This window comes from Taeniopygia guttata, chromosome 8 (genome assembly GCF_048771995.1).
Source record: "Taeniopygia guttata chromosome 8, bTaeGut7.mat, whole genome shotgun sequence".
Lineage (NCBI taxonomy): Eukaryota > Metazoa > Chordata > Aves > Passeriformes > Estrildidae > Taeniopygia > Taeniopygia guttata.
Genome location: NC_133033.1, coordinates 181,457 through 208,904, shown reverse-complemented (window position 1 = coordinate 208,904; position 27,448 = coordinate 181,457). Strand labels below are relative to the sequence as shown.

At 46.1% G+C, this 27,448-nt stretch overlaps 2 protein-coding genes across 5 annotated transcripts in view; one reads left to right on the top strand and one right to left on the bottom strand.

The window, feature by feature from the left end:
- CRYZ (crystallin zeta) overlaps nt 1-13,850 on the bottom strand; it is a 60,448-nt gene extending 46,598 nt beyond the window's left edge. The window contains exon 1 of the mRNA XM_072932756.1: nt 13,693-13,850. Coding sequence (XP_072788857.1) covers nt 13,693-13,716 — 24 coding nt within the window. The 5' untranslated portion in view covers nt 13,717-13,850. The remainder of the gene's footprint in view (nt 1-13,692) is intronic.
- LHX8 (LIM homeobox 8) lies at nt 13,791-27,145 on the top strand. 4 transcript variants are annotated; one of them, XM_002189192.7, is made up of 9 exons: nt 13,791-14,379; nt 16,139-16,300; nt 16,524-16,682; nt 19,426-19,547; nt 21,067-21,287; nt 21,819-21,922; nt 24,480-24,575; nt 25,634-25,817; nt 26,545-27,145. In XM_002189192.7, exons 2-9 carry the CDS (start codon nt 16,220-16,222, stop codon nt 26,619-26,621), a joined length of 1,044 nt encoding a protein of 347 aa, XP_002189228.1. In that variant the 5' UTR covers nt 13,791-14,379; nt 16,139-16,219; the 3' UTR covers nt 26,622-27,145. The 4 variants fall into 4 exon arrangements, with proteins under 4 accessions (XP_002189228.1, XP_030134870.1, XP_072788854.1 ...); XM_030279010.4 differs by having other exon boundaries at nt 13,795-14,379; nt 16,139-16,199; XM_072932753.1 differs by lacking the exon at nt 13,791-14,379 and adding an exon at nt 15,608-15,683.
- Nucleotides 27,146-27,448: the final 303 nt, after the last annotated feature.

Here is a 27,448-nt window from a genome sequence, read left to right as displayed (position 1 = left end):
CTCAGAGAAGTGCAGTAGGAAGCAAGGATATGCTGAAGAAATACCTAGACATGATAAATGAGTAAGTCAGATTTTCTTGTGAATTCCTCATATCACAAGTCATTAAATAATTTTGATTGGAAGGAACCTTAGAAGATGATCTCAGGACTTCAGTGCAGGGACACTTTGAAAGCAGATCGGGTTTGAATGTCTCCAAAGATGGCAGCAGCCACTACATTATTTACCTTCACTGCTCAGTCTTTCCAACAGAGCATCTGTGTCAGCCTCTGTGACCCACAGTTACAGGAAACATCAGCAATAAACCTAACAAGAGGTAAACACACATACTCATTAACAACCAGCATATGCTGTTGAGCAGCCAGCCCCTGTGTGAGGGAACCAGAGGAGCACACTGAGAGCACCTCAGCCTCCCAGCAAGTGGCTCTGGGGGGCTTGGCTGCCACCACAGCAACCATGCTGGACCCCAGTGTAGAACAAACCAGGATGAGCCATGTCACCTTTCTACTTATTACACACCCTCAAACAATGCATCAAGACGTACCAAAAATCTTTTCAGAGTTCAGAATCAACCTATCTCCCAAACTGCTCAAACAGCTGCCATAAGTCTACCACATTTACTTTGCTTAATTCAGATGACCCCAAATAATCGGAAATAAGATAACAGGTAACCAAAACATGTAGAAGAAGAGTTTTCAGTGTGGTGACCAGCTATATTTTCATGGTTAAGAAAACTAGATCCATGCTTTTATTGGAACACAGTATGGAAAAGAAAATGACATTTCCCAAATATCAAAAAATATATATGTCACTGTTCTACAGATATATAATTCTATTTCTAAATTATCATTGCCTTCCTGTGACTACTCAGCACCTCAGCTGTCTTCCTTTACCCATCTACCTCTCCAAATGAATTCTGTCTTTCACTAAGCAACAGTTCAGGCACAATAAACAGATATTTGTTTGAGTGTGCTATCCCTACAGGTATCAGTTCACATTAACACTTCTGAAGTTAGGTTTGTTATAGCACAGTTTACAGCACTACCAAGGTAATCAATCTTAAAGGTTGAAATAAAACAACATTTTTTTAATCTTAGTTCTCCATTCAGCTCAGTAATTAATAGCTTCATTAACTATATCAAGGAGATAGACACTAATTTTTTCACCACCATTAAAATCATACAAGTCCTGAACATCAGTGGAGGCTCTGGGTGGGGGCACATGGGAGGTAGGAGTGCATCTCATACCAAGAGCAGCAGCATTCTTCCTCCTCTGAACCAGACAGCAATGTATTCCACTGTGCTGCTATTCAGCCACTGCCAGCTCATTTTAAGTTCCTTATTCTCAGTGCACATTCAAGAAAGAATAAAAAGGCCGTAAGAGAAGGAAATTTTTGCTGCTCATGTATTTGAAGACTATAACCATAACAGACATCAAGCCACCTATCATCAAGGCCAGGACACCCTCGACAGTAGTCGTTCCTCTCTGTAAGGGAAAATCAGCAATGATATGTGATGATGGAAGGCATTGCCTTCCTCAAGGGCCAATTTAGCACAGCAGGAGAAAAGTAGTTCAGGCAATATGCATCTCAAAGCAGAAAAAAATTAAGGCAGGAAGAGGAAGACTGGCTCTTTGGAAAGAAGGGTAAAGGATGAAAGAAGTAGCACTAACTGTGGGAAGGATAACCATGACAAGGGCAGTGGATAAAGTGGAGAAAATTTAGTCCTTGCAGATTTTTAGTGTATAGGATACCTGGACTGAGAAAACTGGAGCATCACAAGCAGGGTTGGAGCCTAGACAAGTGCAAGTTTACAAGAACAGCTGTTTCTTTGTTCAGCTGCTTTCTACCAAATGGTAAAAACCTTTTAGAAGCCAATACCTGCATGTCAGGTATCTTGCAGCAGACTTGCAGAGCTGTGGCTCTCACTGAGCACTGACTTTATCACTCAACTGTGAATGCCTTGCTAGGGTGAATAAACAGGAACTGCTTCTGGCCCAGCATGTTTGTCCCCAAACCCAGCCCAGATGAGGCTGTCTCCCTGGTTGTCCGTCCACCCTTCTGACCTGTGTTTGGCACAACCTCTTCCACACAGGGCAACCTCTTTCTTGCCAAGGCAGAGTTCTGATGGTGGTGCCCAGCTAACAAGAGCATGCTCACACCACAGCGCTCGTGTGTATCCACAGCACCACATGCTGCTGGAGTGGCACTGTGCTAGCAGACCTCAATCCTCTAGGACCCCAGGCAAGTCATTAATTAAAAGTTGTGGAGAATTCTCTTCGCTGCTGTCTGCTGCCAAACCCATGGAACTGTATCCTAAACAATTTACAAGCCATATTAATGCCTGTTATTTGAATAAAGTATTTGTTGAATGAACATTATCTTTTGACCTCTAATTTGTAACATCAAGTTACAACTTCTGCCTAAATGTGCATTGTAAACAAAAACTCAGTAGTGGTAGGGTAAAGGAGCGACAAAGCCTTATACAAATTAAATATGATCATTTGAAGTTGATGTATGTAACACAAAATTTTTCACCTATTGTGATCTGTCCTTCAACCAAAAAATTTCATAAACTGAAAGCTTTTCCAAGTTTCTGTGGATTTAGGTGGTCCATTTGAAAATGGACTTCCACCTGTCCTGTAGGCAAAGGACACAGAACAGAGACAAGTCCATTTTTCCAGTCTCACAGGAAATTTTGTCTTGGTGGTCCACTAAATTACATATATTGAGGGACAATACTGAAATATTTTCAGTGTGAAGAGGACTCTAGGGCAAGCATTAACACCCTTGCTGTCTGTCCCCGTGATTTTTGTGATCGATTATATATATCCTCATCTTAGTTTTAAGCTATTCTTAGTTTATTTCATTTGCAACATTTCTAAGCCCTTTCCTGATAATCATTTTATTCCCCTGTCTTCATTTTGTTTGGCAACAGCTGAACTGGCAGCAAGCCCAAAGCCTGGTAAATGACAAATCACTACCAGATGAAGCTGTGAGTTTTACACAGAGCATGTCCTCTAGCCATGGAATACTTTTGAGGCCTAATAAAAATTACCAAACTGACTGAGAAGCCAAGTTCAAGCTTTAAAGGCCTGCCATTAACAAAAAACCAGAATAATTCTCCAAGCAGTGAAACTAGTGATTGGGCTAATGAAGCCCCTGGAAAGCTGAAGAACCAGAAGCAGAGATAGAAATGCAAATCCTTAGCAGGGCCCCCAGGCAGGGTTTTTCACTTACTGCCTCACAGGAGAAGGAAAGACTCCCGCGAAATAAGGCTTCCACAAGAAGCTCTAATCTCCCTTCCACCCTCCATGTCCAAGTTGCAGCTCTGTGCCAGGTTACCTCTCTGCAGAGCAGCTCAGCACTGAGCCAACACAGGCACAGAGAGCTCCCCAGCAATCCAGCACTTGGGCCAGACAGGAAAGCGACACTGGACAGAATTACTGCTGTTAATGCATGACAAATCCTTCCCTGCAGACTGTATCCCCTCAGAGAGTCAGCAAAGTGGGTTGAAGTTAGGATTGGGAAACAGGATGTTTCTCCTGGGTACCCTTCAAGCATGCCAACACTGTCTTTTTCCCAGGAGTCCTCCCTGCAGTCTTACAAACCCAGCACTAAAGCCACAAGGCACAGAATGCGAATGCTTTCCTCAACCTCGTTTCATCCTTCCCAGGTTGACACCACAGGACATCACCTTTTGTTACCCAAAATTACCAGACAAAAACTGAGGAAAGCCACCTTGCAAAAATGTTTCCCTGTCTTTTGCTAGGTAGATGTTTTTAGTCAAGGGTTTGGCACTCACGGTACCCTTACAGGTCATGTAGAGGGGATCAGTGCTTACTCTAGTAGTATAGACACAGAGGCCTGAATTTCTGTCAGTAGTAATTTTGCAGTAGATATAGAATGGTACAGTGGATGTAAAAAACACTGTTCTGAGTCACATAACAGAGACTGGACAGCACCTGGCTGTGGACCAAAAGGTGCAAAGTGAAGCCATCAGAGTCCTGAACACTCCTGAGGTGCACCCTTCCCAGATTGTCATGATGGATGATATATCCATGCAATGAATGTTGCAAAGTAACATCAGAGGGGAGGGAAAACACTCAGTAAAAAAGGGTTGTTTGGCTATAATCCTGCGTACCTGGATGTCACACAACAACACAAATTCCCTACAGCCTCTCCCCTGGGCTTCCATGGAAAAGGCCCCTGCTGCACCCAGCTGTAAAAACCTTGGCAGCACCCACAGCGCCCAAGAACACAGAAGAACGCCAGAGAGCCCCAGCACTGCTGCTGCAGAAAGCTGGAAGGTGGAGGTGAGAGCAGCCTCAAAGGGTTAAGTCCAGACAATACTTTCCTGTCCTGGGGGCATCAGACACAGTCTGGGAGAGGCCTGTCAGCCTTCATTGGCCACAGGTAATGGTATAGGGTAATTTCTCCTGATAATGTCACTGGAAGAGGAAATCCTGCAGACTAAACTCATTAAAGTCTGAGGGGAGCACTGTGAGGGGCTCCTTCTGCAGGAAGAAGGACTGTAGCCTGGGTTTGTCTGAGTGGGAGAGCATCTCTTTCGGCGTATGGTTGGAATGCTCTCAGGGATTTCAAATACCCTTCTTTGGCTATGTCAGTCTTGAAGTCCAACTTTTCACTTCGAAGTCAAAACACATCCTTCCTTTCAAAATGCAGCCCCCCAGGGGAAAACAAAAATACCAAAGGGAGATGGTAGATTGGTGCCAAGAGCCAGTAATTTAGAGACATTTGCGTGACTGTCATTCATTTGCACTCTTGTATCAAGCAAGCAAATAAATAAGATACTGTATTGCTGTGAGTACTTGTTCCAGAGGCTGTTAAGGCTTTGAATCAAGACTGATAATGCCTTGAGTTGCTGAAGAGCAGCATCATCTGCCAAAAACAAGCACTGTTATCCCTGCAAGGCACCTGAGGTACACACAGGATTCAGCACCTAGCTCTCCCCTCCTCTCTGCTTCCTCAGGTCTGTACCAAATCCCCTGTGGAACAGGCAGCGGGTGGCACCACGACACAGAGCTGTCCATGGGGTGAGCAGCCAGTGCCCACAGGGAACCCATGGCATGGGCAGCCCTGTCAGCCCTGCAGCCACCAGCTGTTTTGGCCCCAACAGACTGCACACACTGGGTGTTCAACACTTTGGCCCACACCTGCTCTCTTACCTTGAAGTGTTGACCTCCACATTGGCAATGGATTTGAGAAAATGTGAATTTCCTTCTCTTCTGAGAAGCACAGTGGGACAACTTATCTACTCAGCTCAACAGAAAACTGCCCTTGACTTCAGAAGCAAGGCAGCCTGATCCCTGATCTTTTGTAGGAAAATATTTTGACAGTAGCAGATTAAATTAGCTAAAGCTAGGATGATACTGTTGGTATCTTAATCTGATAATCCCTCCAGAAGCAATTACCCTGAAAATATCTGATAAAATTTGCTCAGTGTGTGTCTCCACTGTGGCAGTGCAGGCACAGCCCAGCTGGCAGGCAGCTCTGACCTGGCCGTGTGCCGAGGCAGTGATGCCTGGGGACAGTGTCCTGCTCACAATCCTCTCCTGCATCAGCACAGCCTTCCCACCCCTTCCTCCACAGCACAGCTGGTTTCCACACCTCTTGGAAACATGGGACTTGACACAGGCAAAATTCAGTTAACCGGTTGAAGAACTTCAGCTTCATCTCAACACAGAAAAAACAGTTGTGACTTTCTCCAGCACCAGTCAGAAAGTTTCTAATGGACAAGTACCTTAAAAATCAGCTTGCCACAAGTGAAACAATTTAGGGAAACAATACATCACTTTTACAGAATGTTAAGCTTCCTCCAGTATCCCATTTGTAGAGGAAGATAATACACCCCAAACTGCATCCTTGATTCTTCCAATGCTTTCCTAAAATAATTGTTTTTATTTGGGAACTTAAATGGAAGGAGGCATACATATGTAGTGCAAAATACATTTGAATAATCACTTCTATGCACTAAGCTGGTCTAATTCTGTTTCTTTCTTCATTCCTGACCATGGACTTGAAAGCCTTTTGCATCAGATCCACGAGCTTGTGCTTTCACCCAGATATTACCTCACACCTAAAATGAGAGAAAGAGCATTGTAAACAGACAAATCCTGCACCAATGTGACCCATGGGCACTCAGCATAGAAGGACAGTCCTTCAGGTGATACTGAAGGAGGTGAGCGCTGTTCTCTCTGCTGGACCAAGCTGGAAGGAGCCTCCTGGCACACCATGAGGTGTACCTGGCTAAAGACTGACACAAATCCCGAAGCATGCATTTTGTGGAAGCAGATGACCTTACCGAGCTTCAAAATCATGAACTTTTTGTTGACAGAAGGTGTTTAACTGTTCTCTGAAAGTGAGGCAGAAGGAATATCTTGCCTCATCCCCTGTGAGAAAATGAGAGGGGTTGTGGCCAATGAAACCCCAAAGAGGCACTTGAAGAGCAGGCTGCCCTATCTTAAGTACTCTTGGCATCAAAAGGCAACTGGTACTTACACACAGTGAGTAAAAGCAAGTTCATTTGCCAAATCAAACTGGTGAAAACATACTTGGTTCTGATTTTTCTCTTACAGTAAAACCAGAGTTTCTACAAACCCTGAAAGACAGCAGATGTAGAAAGAAGGAATGCTTCAGCTACACCAGGGAGAACTCTTTAGTGATATGAACTTCAGAGAAATGAGGACCCAGGAATGTACTTAATATGATTCATCAAAAATGACCCTGAAAATAAATTTTATTTCTCTTACATACCTTATTTAAAACATGGGTTTTTTTCCTACTCAAATAAAACCGTTTCTGTATTTGAGGTCTTAATTATATAATTAGTAACAACAAATTAAAATGAATTAATCCCATTCTGATTTATTTTCCTTGCAGTGTTAAATAAGAGGTACACAAAACACAATTAAGTAATTTTAAGTCTTCTGTTTAAATCCTAATCAGAAATTGCCACATCTAGATAAAGCCAAACCAAAACAAAAGCTCATTTGTTATGAGCTGAGAAGTGTGTAAAGTACACAGTCCCCACTGCAAGATAAATACTTCCACTGCTTCTTAGTGTTTCTGGCTAAAAAGTTGCTCAACAATTTCAGGACTGTGCAAAGATAACTACACAGAATCTACTGCTTGGAATAATTAATGCATAAAACCTTTAACTACAGTGTACAATATACAGACAGACATTAGCCTGAGGATGGGGAAGGTCTGTCACTTGCTAAAATAAAGACAGGAATGGTTTGTAGACTTGCACTGATATCTCCCTCATGTTGTGTACTGACATTTCTGCATACACCTCGCCCCCAGGCAGCCTGCTTTGTTCTTTTTTCAGCATCCAGATAGAACCCAGACTTATGTCTCTAGCTAAGGCTCACACACAGCCAGGGAAAGTTCAGACGCGTGGCCCACAGACCCCATTTGAGGGTCCAAGCACTCCCTCAGCTGACAGCAGGCACAGAGAGATGTGAGCTGCGGTGAACAGAGGCTGTGCAGCGGGGCTGGGGCACGGTGCCCAGCACTGACACAGCCAGGGCTGCTGGCTGTGCTCGCACGGGCTCTGCCACAGGGCTGCAGCACCAGCAAGAATACGCGAAAGGTGCGCACGTCCCCGGTGCACTGGTGACACTTGAGCTGCTGGCAATGCCACTGCACCAGAGGATAGACCCTCACATTTCTTCCCAACCCATATACCATATCATGGGCATGTGACAAGTAGAGGGCCAAGAGTTATTGGCCCTTTGTGGGTGTTCTAAATTAGCCCCACTGTGCACACACAGAGACACTAACTACCTGCCCACAGATGTACACATGTCCCATCAATGCCCATTGACATTCATGGGGTAAGTCCTTGCACAGAAGTTGGTAACCCTGATACAAATCAGAAAATAAATACAACATGAAGCAGATGATTTGTTGGATGGTTCAGCTGCTCTCCCACCACTTTGATGCAGTTTGTGGGTCTTCCGTCTCATCTCATTTTTCTCCAAGTGGTGCCCAGACTTCTCCCCTGCATGGGTGGATGAACTTCTCCCCTGAAGATGGCAAATGTGACCCTGCACTCTTGGGCTGCTCCTAAAGTCTGATGAGAGCCAGGGTTTGCAACTGTGTGCAGCACAAATGAGAAGTTCAAGAAAGGAAACCAACATAGCTGTTGATTTTCAGGCAGCCTGAGCACCAGAGAGAAAGTGTTGTTCCCCTGGAATGCACCAAAGATACAGCTAATGCTAACCACAAATTCTCCACATGGCAAAAAAACAGCATAAATTAAACATTGCAGACAGAGCTCCTAACTATTCCCAGGGCAGCAGGCAATGAGGAAGGTACCTCATCTGTCAGTTTGGCAAGCATATCAGTGAACTGTGTCCCTCAAGAAGTGTCATCATAGACCACACCAATTACCCTCTTACTGCAGGGATGAGCCCTAACTAGTGCCTCTGTCTGCTCCAGTAAATGTATTTGTGGTTAGATGGGCACTGCACATTGGACATTTTCATTTCTCTGCTGCACCAATCAACAATCTTAATCTACATTCACTATTCATTCAATATGGGAAGGAGTCCTTCACTACACCAACATCTTCTTTGGTCTTTAGATGTAATTGCTGTCTGGTCAGACTCCATTCTTCTTGTATATATCATCTAGTCACACATATCATAGCTGAATAGGATATTCATAGCCTCTAGCACTGAATAGAACCCATATGTTCTCCTCTTGTACCCCTGGAGAGATTCAGCATTCTGAAATACTTCCTATGGGATCATTCATATCCCATTTTACACCAACATTCAGACATAAAGCAGCATCATGAGAACATAGGGAACAATCAAACACTAGTATGAAAATCCCTCAAAACACTGGTATGAACTGCAGTGAAGACAGGATAAATGCAATTTCCATTTCTGAACTATGATTTTGTCTCACCAGAAAGTGCATGTTTCTGCAGTAAAAGTAGAAATATAGCAAGAAACATTGTAGAATATAATCAGTAAACAAGGAAGAGAGGGGCCATGTCTCCCACTCTGCTTGCAGCCCCCTGGGAGGCAAAACCAGACAGACCCTGATGACCTCACAGCTGCTGTGACAAGCACAAAGCCGGCAGGCATTCACGGAGTTGTCTTTCCACTTTCCCCTGGCCTCCAGCCGACTGGGCTCCACACACTGGGAGACTTTCAGTGGACAGGAGCATGGCAATGTAAGGGCTTCACTTTTGTGGAAGTGACAAAAAGCGCTGAGCATGGACCCATTGCATATTTTGTGTTGTAAATCTGCCTCTCAGTGTCACCAGGGGCTGATTGAAGAGGATGTAAGTGTTTGGATATTTACAATAGACCAGTAGACTCCATATTATAGCCTGTATAATAATAATTTTTCTCCTGCTCAAGCACCAGCATTAGGATTGGCACCAAGGAATAGCAAAACATTAAACAATGAAGTGCTACTATATGCAAGCCTTTTTGCAGGTAATCAGCCAGAGGTAACTCATCTCAACAAGTGTTCCTTGTATATATTAAAACAAACAGTTGCTTTCAAAATTAGTGGTTCCTTCTGTCACTCTCTTGTCCTTCTGCAATCTCAAGCTAAAGCAACAAACAGAAGATTATCTTAGATGACCAGTAAAAAAAGCTCATTTTCTGTCAACTTTTGTTGTAGAGTATAAAGTGTACCTAGAGTGCATAATGAGAGCACAGCATCTCCTGGGCCCCAAAAATGTGATGAGTAGTTTTGTGTAGACCAGTGGGGTGAACAAGACTGTGTTGTTAACATGCTGCTTAAGTAATCAGCCTCTTCAGTTACACTTTTTTTTTTTTTTTTTTTTTTTACATATGCTCAGTGAAACTTATCCTTGATGTACTTCAAAAGCAAAGACATGATTGCTGGGGCGCTGCTGACTGCAGCAGGAATAGGGCTGAATCCAGATTTCCATAATTATAACCAAGGTACCACAAAACAATGATTTTTTGTACAGCCACCATGTGCTTATAGATGAAAGATGTGTTTAAAACCCTGACCAGTGTCTTTTCCTGTGTAAACAGGTTAATTAAACTCAGAAAACAGCTCAAACCAAGCAGGTTGACAGATGTAGTTGTGTTAAACTTAACACGACATTTTCCCCATTTTGTCACCTGCCCAAAAGCACTGGAATGCTTTCAGGCACTAAACTCAATAAAAGATCCAGATCAACATCACTCTGGCACCAGCTAAAATTTCCCCATTCAGTTCTGTGTCAGTCGAGAGTTAATGTTGTCATACCAGTTTAAAAAATATAAGCACCAAAAATAATAAGGTTTCTCATTTCTACTTAGAACACTGCAGTCTCTGCCCTTTCCAAATAAATGTATTTTATTTCAGAGTATTAAAGTAGCACTTTGTAAACAGCAGTTGCATAACTGTAAATCTTGATTTACTTGTAGGCACATGCAAACATTTCATCAATTGTAACCTGTGGCCAGCAAACAAGAATCTCATTTCTGGAGGCTCTCTGTGGTTTTCAGAACTGGTATGAATGAATCACCTTTCTTTCGTTATCTCCCTTTCCAATTTGCCCATTTACTAAACAGAAGAGCTTAGCTCGCTAGTCCCAAATGTGCTCGATTTTTAACAGATATTTTCACTTTAATACAGACACAACACTATATAAACACGCAGTCACAAATTGGCTGGGGAAGAATTTGAAAGATGGAACTACCCTGAAACTCTGTTTTTTTCTCTGAAAAGCATTTGCTGTTCTGTGGGGAAGGAAGCTGTAATTCCTCATAATGGTGGCTGCCTGTGCCCCCTCGGCGGGGGCTGACACCCAGCAGCGTGCCTCGGAGCCCAAGGCAGCCTCCTCCGAGGGTACTTGCAGCCTCCGCTGCACGGCTACCCCTCGTCTTTGCCAAATCCAGGGCCGGCTCGAGTCCCTCCTCTCGGGGACAATCGCCAGTGGGGCCAGGAGCAGGCTGCGGCCGGGTTTGTCCTCCCGGGCGCCGCGGCTGCCCGCCCGCTCTGCCCGGCACAAGCCCAGGTGCGCATCGAGCCGCTCCCGCAACCGCGGCGGATCCCGCACGCCGCGGAGATCGCGCTCAGCCGGACACGCTAACCGCGCCGCCGTCGGGCGCGACTCCGGACCCACCGGGAAAGGGTTCCGCGGGGCAGCTGGGAGAGTACAGGGCTTCCACAATACCTGCGCCGGCCCCGGAGCAGCCTACCCCCTTCCCCGGGCCGCGCGGTGTCCTGCGGGGCAAGCTGCAGAACGGGCAGACGGGTGCGTCGGTGGCACTGACCCCAGCCGGGTGCGGCTCCGGCGGAGGGACCCTCGGAGCAGCTGTACAGCCTGCGGGGAGCAGAGATAACTCCTAGGGAAGCTCTCCTACTGCCGCACCCCTCGGGTGTTTCCCAAAGGCCGTCCAGGGAGGGGCTTCCGTACGGAGGACAGCCGAAGGAGCCGAAAACCTTCCGAGCGTACTGTAGCCCCCGGGCTCCGGCCTCCCCCGCACAGGCTATCCCTCCTGACGACCCGGGTCTCCTCCAGAGAGTGATTATTCATCGCATGAATAGAAGCGAAAGGAATAAGGCAGGCAGACCCGATGTCTTTCGGGCCCTCACCGATACCAGGACATCCTTACAATGTTGTGCCTGTGTGTATATAAACAACCCGCCATGGTTTCCAGTTTGTCTTTGCCTTCCATTACGTTAGGGGCAAAATGCTTTTGCATAATCTGATCGCTGCCCTAATTTCCTCTGTCCCCAGCACTTTCCCTGAGTGACAGCGTGACACAATTAGCAGAGAGGCTTAAAAAGTCAACTTGTACATCAAGTGTTCACCGCGATTTCAGGAACGCAGGGATGCAACACTTGATTTGAACAGGCATGGCTTTCATCCAGATAGTATGTCCAGAGTGCAGCGACCAAGAGTTGAAATAAATGAAGATCCACACTAGTATGTCGAAACTGCTCCCTGCACTTCTGGTCTCAGTGCAAGGGCCAGCGCTCTAAAAACATGCAGGGCTGCATCTCACTGATTACTTTCTTGCCATCTGTCTCCCCGCCCAGACCCCTCTTGAAGGGAAGGAAAAAAAAGTTTAAAAAAAAAAAAAATGGATTGCAACAAGTTCTTGGTCGGGGAACACCAGACTCAGGAATACAGTTTCCTTTGCTTGATCTTGCCACTCACAACTAAGTACCAGAGAACTCTACACTAGAAGAGCCGTGAACAAAAGCTCCTGTCTGCAGCCCTGAAAGATCCTAGACCCGCAAACCGGAGACAGACAGCCCGACCCAAGGAAAGTGCATTGTATTGATTTGGTAAACGAGTCACTGGTAAGAGACTGGGTTCGTTTCCTTCCCGTTAAATCAGTCCAGAGTCAATTATTCAGGGCTAGTCCAAACCCTGCATCTTTTACCACTGGCTGGGATCAGTGGGGGTGCAAACTCACAGAGAGCAAGCCTGAGGGCGTTGACTCGGTTCTTTCTTCCACAACCCACAGAGGTTCCACAGCCCAAGACACGGCTATCTACAGATGAAAAACCTCTGGATACTTGCAAGTGTACAAACACCCAAGTAGTGCAAAGAGATGTTTGAGACAAGACAAGGGGAGCTTCCGGGGAAGAGAATCTTGTCCCGAGGGTGTCGGGCTTCCCTCTCTGAGCCGTCCCGCTTCTCCGAGCTCTCCTGCCAGCAGCTACTGGGGGGACATGGGGTGGCGCTCTGCTCCAGAGGACGGTGCTTCCCCGCGGTCCCCCAGTCCTGCGACGCGCCCGTCCCGCCGGCAGCGCGGAGGGACCCGCCGGGCGGGCGCTGGGATGCGCGGTTCGGGCACCGACAGCGCCATGCCCAGCGGCACCGGCCGGGGCTGAGCACCCGGTTTACCGTGGCCCTGGCCTCGGTGCCCGTTTTTCGTAAGCTGACCACAGTGGTGGTATTAATTTCTTACAGCATTTGTTTTAACGGGAGAACCGGTGTCGCTGAAGAGGACTCAAGGGAGAAGCACCCAGCTGCATGCACTTGCAGCACGGTGCAGTCTCTGATGAAGGAGTCCATGTGCCAACACCCTCTCGTTAAAACAGCCCTAATTCTCCGCGTTCAGTATTTTCTTCGTGCTGTAGCGTATCGTCAAATATTTAAGAGATCTTTCCTATGTGCTATGTGGTCAGCGCTCCCACCTACAAACATCCTGGTATAACTCCTGAGACAGGGGAAGCAGAACCAGATACAGACCCCGTCGGAGGGTTCCGCTGGAGTCCCTCGCTCTTCTCCGCTCTCAGCCTCAGCAGGATCAGGCCAGGGCCACCCTGCCCACCGCCGGCAGTTTCCCCTTCCCTCCCGTCTCTGCCGAGACCGCGACGACCCGCCGAGGGGTCCTACCCGGCGCCACAAAGGAGGACACATCCTCCGATGTGCACAGAGATGGCAGTGGGAGAACAGGGTGCGCAAGAATCGGGAATTCTCTAGAGCCTGCGTGTCTGCCCATTTCCATCTCTTCAGAAAACGATACAGGAAATATTCACTAAAATATCGAGGGCATGTAAGTTTAGACTGGACTTCGGAAAGATGGGTGATAAAGGTGCACGGCCCAAAGTGTATCCCGGATAACCAAGCCATATACTTCCCACGTCCTCCCCGTACACGTTATCGCGTTTCTGACCGTTTCTCAGAAATAACGCCTCTTTCCAATTAGCTCGGCAAAACCGCTCACCTCTTGCGAAGCCACTCCGGCCATAACAATAACCCAGATCTGCTGACGGACTGTTCTCTGGGCGTGTTTTCTTTCTGACTCCCCGAACCTCCCGCGCCCCGGGGTGGCCGACCCAGTCTGCGACTCCGCGCAGCCATCGCAGAGGCCCTGGGTGAGCCCCGCCAAGCACCGCGCCCCGCAGCGCGTCCCCTGCCCCGCCTCTGCTGAGACCCTCGCGCTGCGCGGGGCTGCCCCGAAGCCTCGGGGCGGGCGGAGAGCCCGGGCGGCCAGTGCAGCCGCGCCCGCTCGTCACCTGGCGGAGCCGGCTCCGGACACGGTACGAAACACGGAGATCTCCCTCACGCTGGTTTTCCTCCGACACCGCAGTATGAATTACCGCTGCTTGTAATCGCCGATCGCCGCGGGAAACAACGCGCAGATTTACTTTGTTGACTCCTACCGCTGTATTTCCAGAGAGAAAAGGCGCATAGGAAGGGACTTGTTCCATAGAAATCTAACCTGCAGCCCTTCTTGGAGCGCGCACCAACCTCATTAATTATCTCGTTGAAGGCGCAGGAAAAGCAAAGACGATCAACAGCCCTGACGCTGCTCCCGGCCGTGCCCGATCCGCCGCGCCTGAGTTCACCACGGGCTCTCATCACGGTGGCCCGGCCCCGCCACAACGCAGCCCTCGGAGCCCCCCGCCAGGTGCTCATTTTCTGTCGTGCTACCTGCGACAGACGATAGTAGTGCTGTCGTGCCTCTGTCGGTAACGGATGGGGAGATCCGCGTGGGGGGCAGGATGGGGGCTCGGCAGGATCCGCGCTGGTCCTGCTCCGAGCCGAACGCACCGCTCCGCTCCACCCCGCCGCGACCCGCGGGGCCGCCCGAGCACTCGGCCGCTGGCACCCCGACCTGCACTGCTGCGGACAGGGAGCAGAGCCCAAGGGGGACCCTGTTGCGGGGGCCTCTAGAGCGCGGCGGCGAGGTGCGGTTACCGGACGCTCTGTGGGGCCGCAGCCTGTCGCCTGTGGGGCGAGTGCTCGGGCTGGATCGGGGGCCGCATTCGGGTCGGAGTTTGAGCGAGCACACCCCGGGTCCTCGGGGGAGACGCCAGAAAGCCGGCTCCGGGTCAGTACAGGTGCTGGTCAGGGCTGGGTCAGGGGCCGGCATTGTCCGTGGTCCCTGCCGGCGCCCGGTGCTCTGGACGCCGGGCCGGGCGTCAGTCGCGCTGCGCCGAGCCACGTCACCGGCCACCGCAAACCCCAAAGCCCTACTTGCCTCGCTGAGGCAGTGGTGTCAGGGACACCGAGACTGGATGTCAGCGAGATTCTGCCCATGGTTAGATCGATTAAAACCGCTGGACAAACGAATAATTGACGGGACGTCCCGGCTGTACCAGGATTCGGCACAGCCGAGTTACGGTTCCGCAAGATTGGGTCCCAGAATTTGAAACAACGATCATCTTTTTTAGAGGGAGAACAGTACGGGGCTTTTCCCTCCACACAGCTCCTCAAACGCAGAATTCCCTTTTATCAAATCCATCATGTTTATAAAAGTAGGGGCAATTCTCTCAGGTCACTTTACTGAGGCTCAACAGCACGTCCTGCATCCGTGGTGAGTCGAGGCTTAACCACAGAGGTGAGGGGAAATATGGAAACTAAACAACGAGTTTAATTAAAAGCAGCTGACTGGTTAAACACGTGGCTAGAAGCAGATACCCGGTTATCTATCTCACCTGCGAAGGACAAACTACTGCTTTATTCTCCTCTAATGTTCCGAGAGCACCCCGATGGTTCTTGGTGTGAGGGAACTCTGCGGACAAAACTTGTGATCGTGGAGAAAGGGTGCCCATAAGCCACAACCTCTCTAGGGAGAGACGCCGTCTGGTTCTGCAGGTAGTGAGGGACAGTCGGCCTCCTCACCCTCTGTTCGCGGTGCCACCGGGACACCGGTGTTAATCAGCAGCAGCTGTGGGAGCTTAGAGCCGGAGGAGCGCTTCTACTGCTCAGGTCCTTCTATTTTAGCTAAATGAGAAAGGTTTTATTACGGGAGGTGCAAGCAGGAGGTGAGGTAGTGAGAGAGATGGAGGAGCTGTGAGTTTAAACTACCGGATTCGCTTGGGGTTTGGGATTTAGGAGTGTGGGAAAATCGCTCATACTGGTTCTTGCTTTCCTCCGTGTTTGTTTTCTTCGCTGATAGGGAGATGTAACTAGAACGTGTGCTTAGACTGGGGTGGTGGGGGGAAGCTGTGGCGAAAGATTAAGAGAAGTGAGGGGGTTCTCAGGGGGGTTGTTTTTTCTTGTTGTTGATGTTAGGGGGGTTCCGTTCCTCCTCCCCTCACTAAATCCTCACGGGCTCGCTAGTGGAGATAACGGCCCCGCCGCGCGGGAAGGCGGGTTCTGTGCAGGAGGTGAGGCCAGCGGGGCAGGTCCACCCACTTGAAAACAAAACTTTTTTCCTGCAGGCGCTGAGAGCAGAGACCGGCGCGGGGTCCCCGGAGCCGGCTCGCCGCCCGCCGGGGGCTGGTATGTGGTAGGGCAGGGCCATGTATTGGAAGAGTGACCCGATGTTCGTCTGCAGGCTGGAGGACAAGGACTTGCCCGCGCTTGGGGGCCCGGCCGAGAAGGTGCGCGGGCGGGGGGGCGGCGCGGCTCGGGCGCCTGGCGTAGCCCGGCGGGTCTGGTGGCCTCGGCCGTGGCGCTCCTGCCGCGTCTCGCGGACACCGCGGCCGCCACCAGAGTCCTGGTGAGAGCTGGCGGGACCCACGGGCGTCGGTGGGCCAGACCGGGCCGGCGCGGAGCTCCTGAGCGTGGCGGGGCGCTGACCGTGGTCTCCCCGCGCTCCCGCAGGCCAGCCCCACAACAGCTGACGAGGACTCCTGCTCTTCCTCCGCTGCCCTGTCGCCCTCCTCATCGCCGCGGTCCATGGCCTCAGGCTCGGGCTGCGCCCCCGGCAAGTGCGTTTGCAGCAGCTGCGGCCTGGAGATTGTGGACAAGTACCTGCTCAAGGTAAGGGCGCCCGAGCCGGAGCCCCCTTCGTCTGGTGACTTCCCCTGCCGCTGAAGCCGGGAGGCGGCCCGCTTAGGCAGAGCCTACCCGGGTCGCCGGTAGTGTTCGGAGAGCCTCGGGGAACCGGGCCCAGTGGGATCCGAGGGTACAGCCCTCCGGGTCGTCCTACGCTACGGCTCAGCCCTCCCCTCCCCGGACAACGCGGAGCTGCCACGGACGAGGGAGTGCCGAGTCCCAGTGCACTTGTTCGCGGTGTTGGGGCCAGAGAGGGGACCCTAGCTGCTGTCGGTGTTTCGGGTGACGCTGTTCGTGCTGAGCTGCGTGCTCCTGACGCACCGGGAGAAGCGGGGAAGCGAATGGGAACGGGGGTCCCGACGCGGCGACTCCCGCGCGTTCTCGGTTAGACGGCGGCGGCGCGACCTGCATTTTACTGAAGTAGGTCTGGGGGGAACGTCGTGAGTCTGAAAGCCAAAATTGCCTCTTGAGAAATGGCATAAGTTATTCCTGCAAAAGGTGATTAACTAACATATTTGAAGAAAACTAGCTGCGTGTGTGCAGAGCAGTTCTCTTGTCTTAGAAATCAGAACCGAGTAAGATAATTTAAAAACAAACTAACAAAACCAAGTGGCTTTAAACATGAAGTGTTATTGCAGGGGGAGGGGTGAGGGGAAAGTTTATTTGCATTATAGCCGTTAAAATTATTCTAGGTCAGATTCTAGGTCTTTCCTTTCAAATGTGAGTTACGATCACGGCAGAAGTCGGTTTATTCCATCAACTTTAAACAAAGTTGTTGTATAGTTGCAAAGTGATAGCGGATGACACCCCTGGAAGCACATCTGTGGTGTTAATAAATCATCCGGTTAGGTCTTGGTTGAGCTGAGGAGGTTTAACGAAATTGCCTGTAGAGGCTAGTGTTCCCTTAAAATGGGGCTGACGCAGGAGCTGCCGCGCATCCCTGGTTCGGTTCGGATGACCCTGTCCCCCTTGCAGTAGCCTGGGCTGGCACAGAACAGGCGGGTGGACAAGGAACAAAACAGACTTGAACTCAATTTCAGTTCTGTTAGCTCCCATGACGTTTTGGCAATTCATGTTTAGTTTACTGATCACTGCTGTCTCCTATCTGAACAACCAGGATAACGGGACTTGGAGCAAAAGACCTATAAATTATTTAGCCTTGAGTTTAAATTAGCTGTTACTGCTTCTTGTGTAAGCAGAGAGGAATCGATGCTGACATGCTACTGTACAACAGCAGCACACCTTTCAGCTTTATCCCTGTCAATTGACAAGTAAGAACACGGACAAATGACATTAAATGGGACAACCACGGAAGTTGCTGGTGTCCCGCTCTTCGGAAGAGCGTTGATCTCCGAAGAAGAGGTAGTTGGCTCTGAATGGCTGGGATGTCAGCTCACGTTGCGCAGAGCTGCGTGCCGAGGCTTGGTGCGGACCTGGGGATGCCCAGGGAGCCTTGGCACGGCAGCACTGGCTGCAGGGCAGGCTCAGTCTGGCTCAGCGCTGCCCCTCCGCTCTGCGGCCTTTCTGACAGATGGCTGCAGGGTGAGTTTGGTGACAGCTATTAACTACTATCAACAGCTTCGTATATTGGGGTGTAAACTTGTCAGCATGTGGGAAGGTGGCTGCCAACAAGGATAAGGGTTAGGAAAGCATTGGGCAAACTGCAATATTACAGCCTGAAGAATGACTGAAATGAGTGATCCCAGCGTGGGTGTTGGAGTCCATGCCTTGCCTCCTCTGAGGTTTGTCTGGCCATGCTCTGATGAAAGGCATATTCTGGATTACCTCAAATCTGCTTTTCCATAGGGAATATATGGGCTGTTTGGTATGAGATGAGAAATTGGCTCAGTGGGAAAAAAAATTCTAAATTTAATCATTCTTTGGTTTTCAGAATTCCTCCTATACAGTATAGGGTTATCCAGAGGGTTATTATTTAATTTTTGTGGTCACTGGGAGTATTTGGTTGTCAAATGATTTATTTAGGTGATGCACAATGTCTGTGCAATTAAGAGTTCCTTTTATAAGAAAGCAGAAATGAAAATAATTGCTCTCATTTTATTTATTTTATATGCCCCAAAATTATATGTAAGTTTTCAAAAATGCTGATTTCTACTGCATTCCATGACTATGTTTAGTTCTGCTATGGACATATTAAAGAAATATTGAACTTGCTATTAAAACACCTGCTGCTGTTTTGAAACTCAGATGCCATTCACCAATTCTGCTTTAATAGAAACGTGACAAATGGAGGAGTGGTTCATGGTGTGTTTCTATTTGACAGACCATTTTTCCCTTCAATACTCATGTTTTAAAATTTTAAATAACTTGACAACATTTAGTTTTTGTTAGGAATTTATGAAGACTAGGAAATAGAAGTGTGTAAGTTAGTTGCTTTCCAAGGTCACAAAAGGCCAAAACTTGCTCTCTTACTCTAGTGCTATGAGAAGAGAACTGGGTGTGAAACACTTGCATAGAACTTGTATCTCTTGCTTCTGCTTCTACTGCTTTTAATTACAAATCCATGAAAGCTTATTCTGAAGACTCAAACTAATTTACCTTCGATATACATGCAGTTCTGTAGGGAAAATGTCTTGCATTCAAGATAATTCTTCTGTGAATCATGGTGCATAAAACTTTTGATCAATTCTGAAAAAAAAAATTTGTAAATATAAAATGCAATATTGGTAGTACAGGTATTGAGGGGTGGTTTTTTGTTGGGTTTTTGCAGGTAAATGACCTCTGCTGGCATGTGCGCTGCCTCTCATGCAGCGTTTGCAGAACGTCCCTGGGAAGGCACACCAGCTGCTACATCAAAGATAAAGATATCTTCTGCAAACTTGATTATTTCAGGTATATCATCCAGGAATGTAATTTATCAGATAACTTGTTATACTTGCTTGTTGCTTTTCACTTCAGCCACAACTGAAATCCACTTGAGGCTCTTTTTCATTTGCTAGGTTTATTTTCAGCAGTATAAACTCTGATTTTTCTTGAGGAGAGACTTGGAGAACCCTAAGCCTGTGTAATGTGACTGCCTGCTCTCCAATCTGCCCTTCCCCTGTTGCACATAGCTGCTGTATTTATATCATCACTTACTCATGTATGCACCGAGGGGAAAAAATGTCAGAGTCACTACCACAATGCGGTTGTAAAGCCATTGTATGTGTAAAGAATCATCCTTGGATAATGCTGAGTGAGAATGCAATGTAAAATTGAAATGATCTGTTTGGAGTAGTGCTTCACTGGTGTGGGGCTTAAGGCATCATAAGGAGCTACATAATCAACCCAGAATAAATCTCATTATATTTAAAAGAAGCTTCCAGCAGTTATACCTTTCTGTGATCAGTTTGATTTAGAATGTGACGGTTTCAAAATTATAGGCTAATCTTGCAAGGGAGAGAATATTATTTGTGTTGGCAATGTAGTATCCAGGATGCAAAGTCCCTGATCCAGAAAGCAGCAAAAATTGCTGCTGTTAATTTTGATGCGATTGCTAGTACTTCTCTAGTTGATTGCTAGACCAAACTATTTCTGGGATTCTTGGCTGTGCAGTGAATAGATTGCATCCAGCTAGTCAAGTTTGACACAGAGTGGGAGGGGGCAAGCTGAATGCTGTAAACTTCTGGAAAAAAAACTATATTTGTGGACCTGAAAAAAATTTTGGTCTGCAAAGATCTTTGGGACAAATTCTTATCTAAATAATCAACATGTTTTGGTGGCTACTTTCCTCTTCAAAGATAAATTTTCTAGTGTAATAATGCAGATTTTTTTTGTTTATTTAAAAATCATGATGTTATGTGACTTGAGGAAATAACTATGAAGATGCAGGTTTTCCCCTGTCTGTTGAAATGCTGAAAGATTAGTAAAGGGATAATCTACTTAAATATGTTAGTTCAGACTACCACTAGAGTAATGTGAAATACATTTGAAAAATTGGAAGAATTTTGAACAGTCCGCTATTTCCGTCTTTCAGCTCTTTAAAAATAGGAAGACTTTGGAACAGTATGCTGTTTCCATCTTTCAGCTTTTAAGAGTAATAATTTTTATAAAAGGAACGATGAGAAGCTATGAATTCTTGTAGCAGTCAAAATGCTTCAGTTTTACTCTTTGCCTTCTGGAAATACTAACCTCTGTATTTCAGTAGTGTCTTGCCTTAAGCAATCATACAGAAAATTGCTGGGGTTTGGGGGGATTTTTTTTTGGTTTTGTTGGTTTTGTTTTTTGTTTGGTTTGGGTTTTTTTGCAGTGCCAATGCAGTCATGCCGTGGACTCTAGCTGCGCTGCCACAACCCGGTCAGCTCTAATCCTGCCGGAGCTTGGCTTTGCCCGAATGGGTGTCTCGGCTTCCCCGCTGCCGTTCTCGTTGCAGGCGCTACGGCACCCGCTGCTCCCGCTGCGGGCGGCACATCCACTCCACCGACTGGGTGCGGCGGGCTAAAGGGAACGTGTACCACCTGGCCTGCTTCGCCTGCTTCTCCTGCAAGAGACAGCTCTCCACTGGAGAGGAGTTTGCTTTGGTCGAGGAGAAAGTCCTTTGCAGAGTCCATTACGACTGCATGTTGGACAATTTGAAAAGAGAAGTTGAAAATGGTACCATACTGCTTGCATTAAGATCTATGTTTGTGGTTCAGATTTAATTAAATTATTGGGGTTTACTTCGTTTTCCATACTGGGAGATAATTGGCTGGTTTTACTAAGACTGGAAGCACAGGTACTTGAATCAAAGTAATGGTAAATTATTTCACATTCAGGGTTTTTTTGTTTTGGTTTTGCTGCTTTGGATTAGGTTGGTGGGGGTTTGTTTGTTTTTGGGGGTTGTTTGTTGGTTTGGTTTTTTTTAGTCTGCAGAACTTGTTTTGTATCCTAAGGAAAAGAAAGTAACAGCATATCCTGTTGATAAAATATCATGTTAGATTTATTTCTTCCCTCACTCGCAAGGGAGTTGTTTAGGGCATAATGTTTTATGATGCTAGATCAATGGAGTTTTGAATAGATTATGGGTTTTTTTTAAGCTGAAATTCAGCTGATCAACTGCTGCTCATTATTGTTGGAGAACAGTCTGACTTACAACATCACTGTGAATGTTCAGAAGGCAGTGCTGTTTTCTTTTCAATGTTTCAGGAAATGGGATTAGTGTTGAAGGAGCATTACTAACGGAACAAGATGTTAATCATCCAAAACCAGCAAAAAGAGCTCGGACTAGCTTCACAGCAGATCAACTCCAGGTAGAGAATGTGTTAAAAAACTTGTGTAGCTCAGGTTAATGCAGTAATGCAGGGTATGGATGCTGAACCAATATAAAATGTTATGCATACAGGGAGAAAGAAAAGCTTGAATGCTTTAAACTATTTAACAAACTATCAAGACACAGCATGTTTCTGGAAGTTTAACATTAAATAGTATACTTCAAGCTCTTTATTTCCCTGGAGGAAGGTCATAATTCTGAAGAGTGGAAACAAAAGAGGTGGTTCCCTTTTGATTGCTTGATGAAATATATTTGATCAGGCATTTACACCACTAAGCATAATAAAAACAAAATCTTTTTTAGATTATGTAATGTGAAAAGTTGTACTAAAGATGGATACCGTATGTGACTTCAAGACATTAATAGTATGGAAGTTGGAATTGTTGTAGTAGTGCCAGGATCTCCCCTGCTTTCCAGGTTTCTTGTCTTTTTGTTGCCTTGACAAGAGTTTAACTCCTATTGAGATAGTCCTGAGCTATTTCAAACTCTAGATAACCACTTAAATTAGCTTTCTAGGGAAAAACTCTAAGATAGGACCCCCCAAAGAAAGAGGGGATCGTGAGATAAGATTTAGAGGTCTTAACCTGTAGTGAGAAGGAAGCTGTGACTTTCTACCTAATCCTGGCTGTACATTCTTGCCTTCAGTTTAACAGGTCTGTTAAATTTCTGGTCAAAATGTGGGTTTTGTTGGCCTGTCCTCTTATAGTCAAAGCAGTTGAGAAACTAATCTTGAGGTGTAATAACATGTGAAGTGTTAAAGTGGTACTATAAAAATGGGCATGGAGCGGTTCAAAGCTTGGGCTCCTATTATAGTCATGACTGGAGCCAGGAAGTGGTTAACACCAAACAAGCACATAAGCAGTAATCCAAACAGGTGCACAGGGCAAGGGCTCTAGACACTGAGCTTGAACTTCAGCAAAAGGGAACTTTTTTCCCCATCAGAAACTAAAAGGGAGATAAGATCAGCCATTAGGATGAGAACTGTATTCAGGACTTCTTCACTGCTGCAGTCATTTAAACATCCATGTTCCCTTCTTTTCCTGTTTGAAGTAGATTGTAACATTTTAAAGTAGATTGTAGCATATTTCAGCAGGTGTTTGAGGTGTTATGGCGTCTTGTTATTTAATGATGCTTTCTATCTGCTTGCTGCACCTCTGCACCTATCCTCGGGGCTGCTATAAGACCTTACAAGAGAAGACTATAAGACTAACAAGAGAAGCAGTGGGATAAGTGTGCTGTCAGAGTGGCAGCATGTAATTACCTCACAAAGTACTTGTAGAAAAGAATGTCCACACTTTTTTGATTGTTTTGTTCTTTAGCACCTTCCAGGACCTAAAAGGGCTCCAAGAGAGCTGGAGAGGCAGTTTGGACAAGGGCCTGGAGTAACAGGACAAGGAGGAATGACTTCCACTGCCAGAGGGCAGGGCTGGATGGGATATTGGGCAGGAATTGTTCCCTGGTAGGGTGGGCAGGCCCTGGCACAGGGTGCCCAGAGCAACTGTGGCTGCCCCTGGATCCCTGGCAGTGCCCAAGGCCAGGATGGACATTGGAGCTGGGAGCAGCCAGGGACAGTGGGAGGTTTCCCTGCCATGGCATAGGGTTGGAACAAGGTGAGCTCTTAAGGTTCCTTCCAACCCAAACCAGTCTGTGATCCTATGAGAAATTGCAAAAGCAAAGAGTTTCTGCATGTGGAACGTAGTAGTCTGAATCTTCAAAGATGAAGCCAGGCAAAATTTGATGGGTCAAAAACAAAATAATGCTTTGAAATTACTAAAGATACCCTGCAGGAATCCATGAAGCCCTACTTTCATAAACAGGGAAAATCCTTAAAACCTATGAAAGTATTCAGGATGTAGGCCAAATTGACATTTACTTCAACAAAAAAAGGTGTAATTTATATCCTTAAGACAAGTGCTGACTTCAATTTTCTGTCAAAAAATGAGTAACCAAGCCACCAGAAATGTTAGGTCAACCACAGTGGAGCCTCTGTTTCTGGGGTTGGTGAAAAGCAAAGGAAACACAGAGCATTCCTGCGTCCTCCATGGAGATGAAAAGAAGATCAATTACTCCATATAACATAGGATGCAGATAGTGATTGACAAGTTCAGAGTGGTGGATCATGCTCTTTTTATGCTGTGGTCTGCTGCTATAGGTGTTTGTTGAGCATATTTAAGTTGCTTTGCAGTGAATTTTCTCCTACAGTTCTTTTAATGCAATCTTACAGAGGACTTCTTCCAGTTTTTACTACTGCCAAGCAGAATGGATTTCTCTAATTTCTGGTAAATGTTGCAGCTCACCCAAGCATAGCAAGGACTTGTACTTTGGCTTTGGGGTTTTTGTGGGGTTTTTTTTTTTTTTTGTGGGTTTTTTTTTTGGTTTTTGTTTTTAATGTATTGGTTACTCTCTAAAGACTAGTGAGCACAAAAAAAAAAAAAAATTCCTGAAGATAGGCAAGGAGTAGTACCTTAGTCTGAGAAGACTGTCTAATGTGGCTTTCAACACAAATGCCCCTGCAATCTCATATCTTGCCTTTTCAGGTTATGCAAGCACAGTTTGCTCAGGACAACAATCCAGATGCACAAACACTTCAGAAACTGGCTGAAAGAACAGGCTTGAGTAGGCGGGTTATACAGGTAACAGTGTGAAGTTTGACTCACAGTCTGGTACTCATCCATTGGAAATGCTCAACTACAATTTTCTTTGAGGTTATTCTAACATGGAAAAAGGTCCTAATCTCTTTTAACTTCGGACAATATCCTTAGTCAGGAATGGGTCTAGAACAAGCATCATAATGTGGAAAACTTGCTGTATTCCTCTTGCACTTTGTGTGGAGGGATTGTCTTCTAAGAAGAAACTTCTCAGCCTAAACAGTATAGAAATTGGCATTAAGTTACTCCAAATACATATTAGACTGTAGTAGTCTGTTCTTAAGACCCGCATTCTTTTTGAAAGCATCTGTGGTATGACATTAGGAGCAAGTGAATATCTAGTCATTTGTTCTAGAGAGCAGAGTTAAAATATATACCCATGCCAACAAAAACTGAAGCACAAACTTGGAATCCTTGCTCAAAGATGTCTCTCAGCAAGCATGTGGATGCATTTTTATATGTAAATGTGTTTTTAAAAATATAATAAAAATATATTTATATGTTAATATAAATAAAAATAATTTTTGAGCTGCCTTGGCTCATTCTAGTCTGGAAGGTTGACAGATTGTTTTTATAGAAATGAGGAATCTGGCTGTTGCAATCAATCCTTAAAAAAAAAAAAAAGGAATCTTGTGTTCTTTTCCATGTGGAAAGGCCAAGTGGGTATCATATGTGAAAGATGCTTTGCTGTCAGTAGTTCCAGGCAGGGAGAAGACTCTGTCTGGGATATGCTGGGTGGTGTGGTCCAAGTAGAGTGGGGCTGCAGGTGATGTTGCTTGGCCTGGGGGGACACCAGCCCTGGGAGATCCCAGTCCCTCACTGTGCCAGTCCCTGTCCTTGGTGGGCTGCTGGGTACTGAAGACGCATTCCTGACTTGACCACACTTGTACGTTTAGAATGAGTATTTCTCCATTTGGACTGTCAGCATTGTATCAAAGGCAAAATTAACTATGCAAACTCAGCTTAAGATAAGCTCCAAGGTTGTTGCTGTCCTAGTGTTGAATGCAATCTGTCAATGTGATGTATGTTTCCCTCCTTTTCAGGTGTGGTTTCAGAATTGCAGAGCACGCCATAAGAAACATGTTAGTCCTAATCATTCATCTACTGCTCCTGTCACAGCAGTTCAGCCCTCCAGGTTGTCTCCACCCATGTTAGAAGAAATGGCATACTCTGCATATGTACCCCAGGATGGGACTATGCTCACTGCTCTGCACAGCTACATGGATGGTAGGTATAACAGCTTTGCTGTTTTTCTCCTCATAAAAACATTATCAGCTATAGCAAGAAGTGTTCACCAAGTTCTGATTAAAGAAATCTAATGGATATATCAGTACTGTATTTACTATCTACACCCTATTAAGAAAGCAGTAGTCCTTCACTGCAGTAGCATGGCTGAAGATCTGAGTATGAAGACCACTATTTGTGCTTCTTCTAGACTATTAAAACAAGAATAAGAAATTAAATACTATTTAAACATCTACTTCACATATTTTAATAATACTTAATTGTAATGAAAACTGTTTGCCACCTGCTCCCTGGCTTTTGTCCCATGGACTGTGAGTATGCTCAATCCAGCAAATTTTCTGAGAGCTTCAGCTTTCCTCTCAGTAACACACAATGGGAGGGAGGGGGAGAGCCTGGTGGTCAAAACTATTTCAGTCTTTGTTTGTCTTATGACCCAGCAAGTCAACAACTTTGGCTCTTATTTGTGATTAGGAGGGACTGTGAAGGTTTTGGGAGAACCAGGCTGAGCCGCATTTGTGGCCTGAGCTTGTTTTCCTCCAGCAGTGATGTTAAGGGTGGCCTGTGGGTGGAGGAATGCAGATGCTGGGTTAGAAAAAACACAACATGCTGCAAGGTAGGGACAGTGAACTGTTGCTACCCAGTGGATTTACTGACTTAATCTTTTGCTACTTTCAATGAAGTTGACTGGTAAATGTTTCTGTTTTTGTAGCTCATTCACCTACAGCTCTTGGACTTCAGCCTTTGCTACCCCATTCAATGACACAACTGCCACTAAGTCACACCTAATTCCTTTCCATCAGGGATCTAAACTATTAAAGATGTAACCTTAAGTCATAGTGTATTGAAAATATCATTGGAAAGATATTAATGTTAAGTTTTTATTTAACACCCCAAGCATTTTCAAGAAATTTTTTGCCCAGGTATGTACGTCTATTTAGCCTGCAAGACACTTTTATGGATTCTGCATAAGTAACTATTACATTGTTTACAAGCCTTATTAAACACCTTTTTGTATTGTCTGGAAGTAGTCTGCTCTAGTTATGTGTGTGTTAATTTATTTGTCATCAAAAGAGCACTTTGCCTAAAAGAAAGGACTGACAATTGTGCAAAATGTTTACAATTCTTTGTGAAATTGTAGTTTATCATTAGTTTGTATTTGTAAGTTATTGGTAAAAGTACTACCTGTATTTGAGTTTTATACAGCCTATATGTTAAAGCTTATTTCTGTGAGTTTACAAAAATAAATTTTAGTTGCAAATATTTTCAAAAAGAACTGAATAAAGTTTCTGCTGTAGCATGCCAAGCAAAAATGTTGCTGTGTCTATGGCTCAACTGCAATCATTTGTCAAGTGCTTAAATTGAATCTTCAATTTTAAGAGAAGGTCCCTGGTATACTGAGGAACATTACACTGAAGTCCTTCAGGAGGGCTCATATCTATTTCCAGTGATAGTAAAAATCATTTAATGGACTTCTATGGGTCTTTAAACATTCCAAATATATGCTATACAAGTGGGTACATGCAAAGCAGTGCTTTTCTGAGCATGCACACCTTGGGGGAAGGAAACTGGGGATGTGTAGAACAGATTTTAAACTGTGCCTTGGCAAGTGGAGA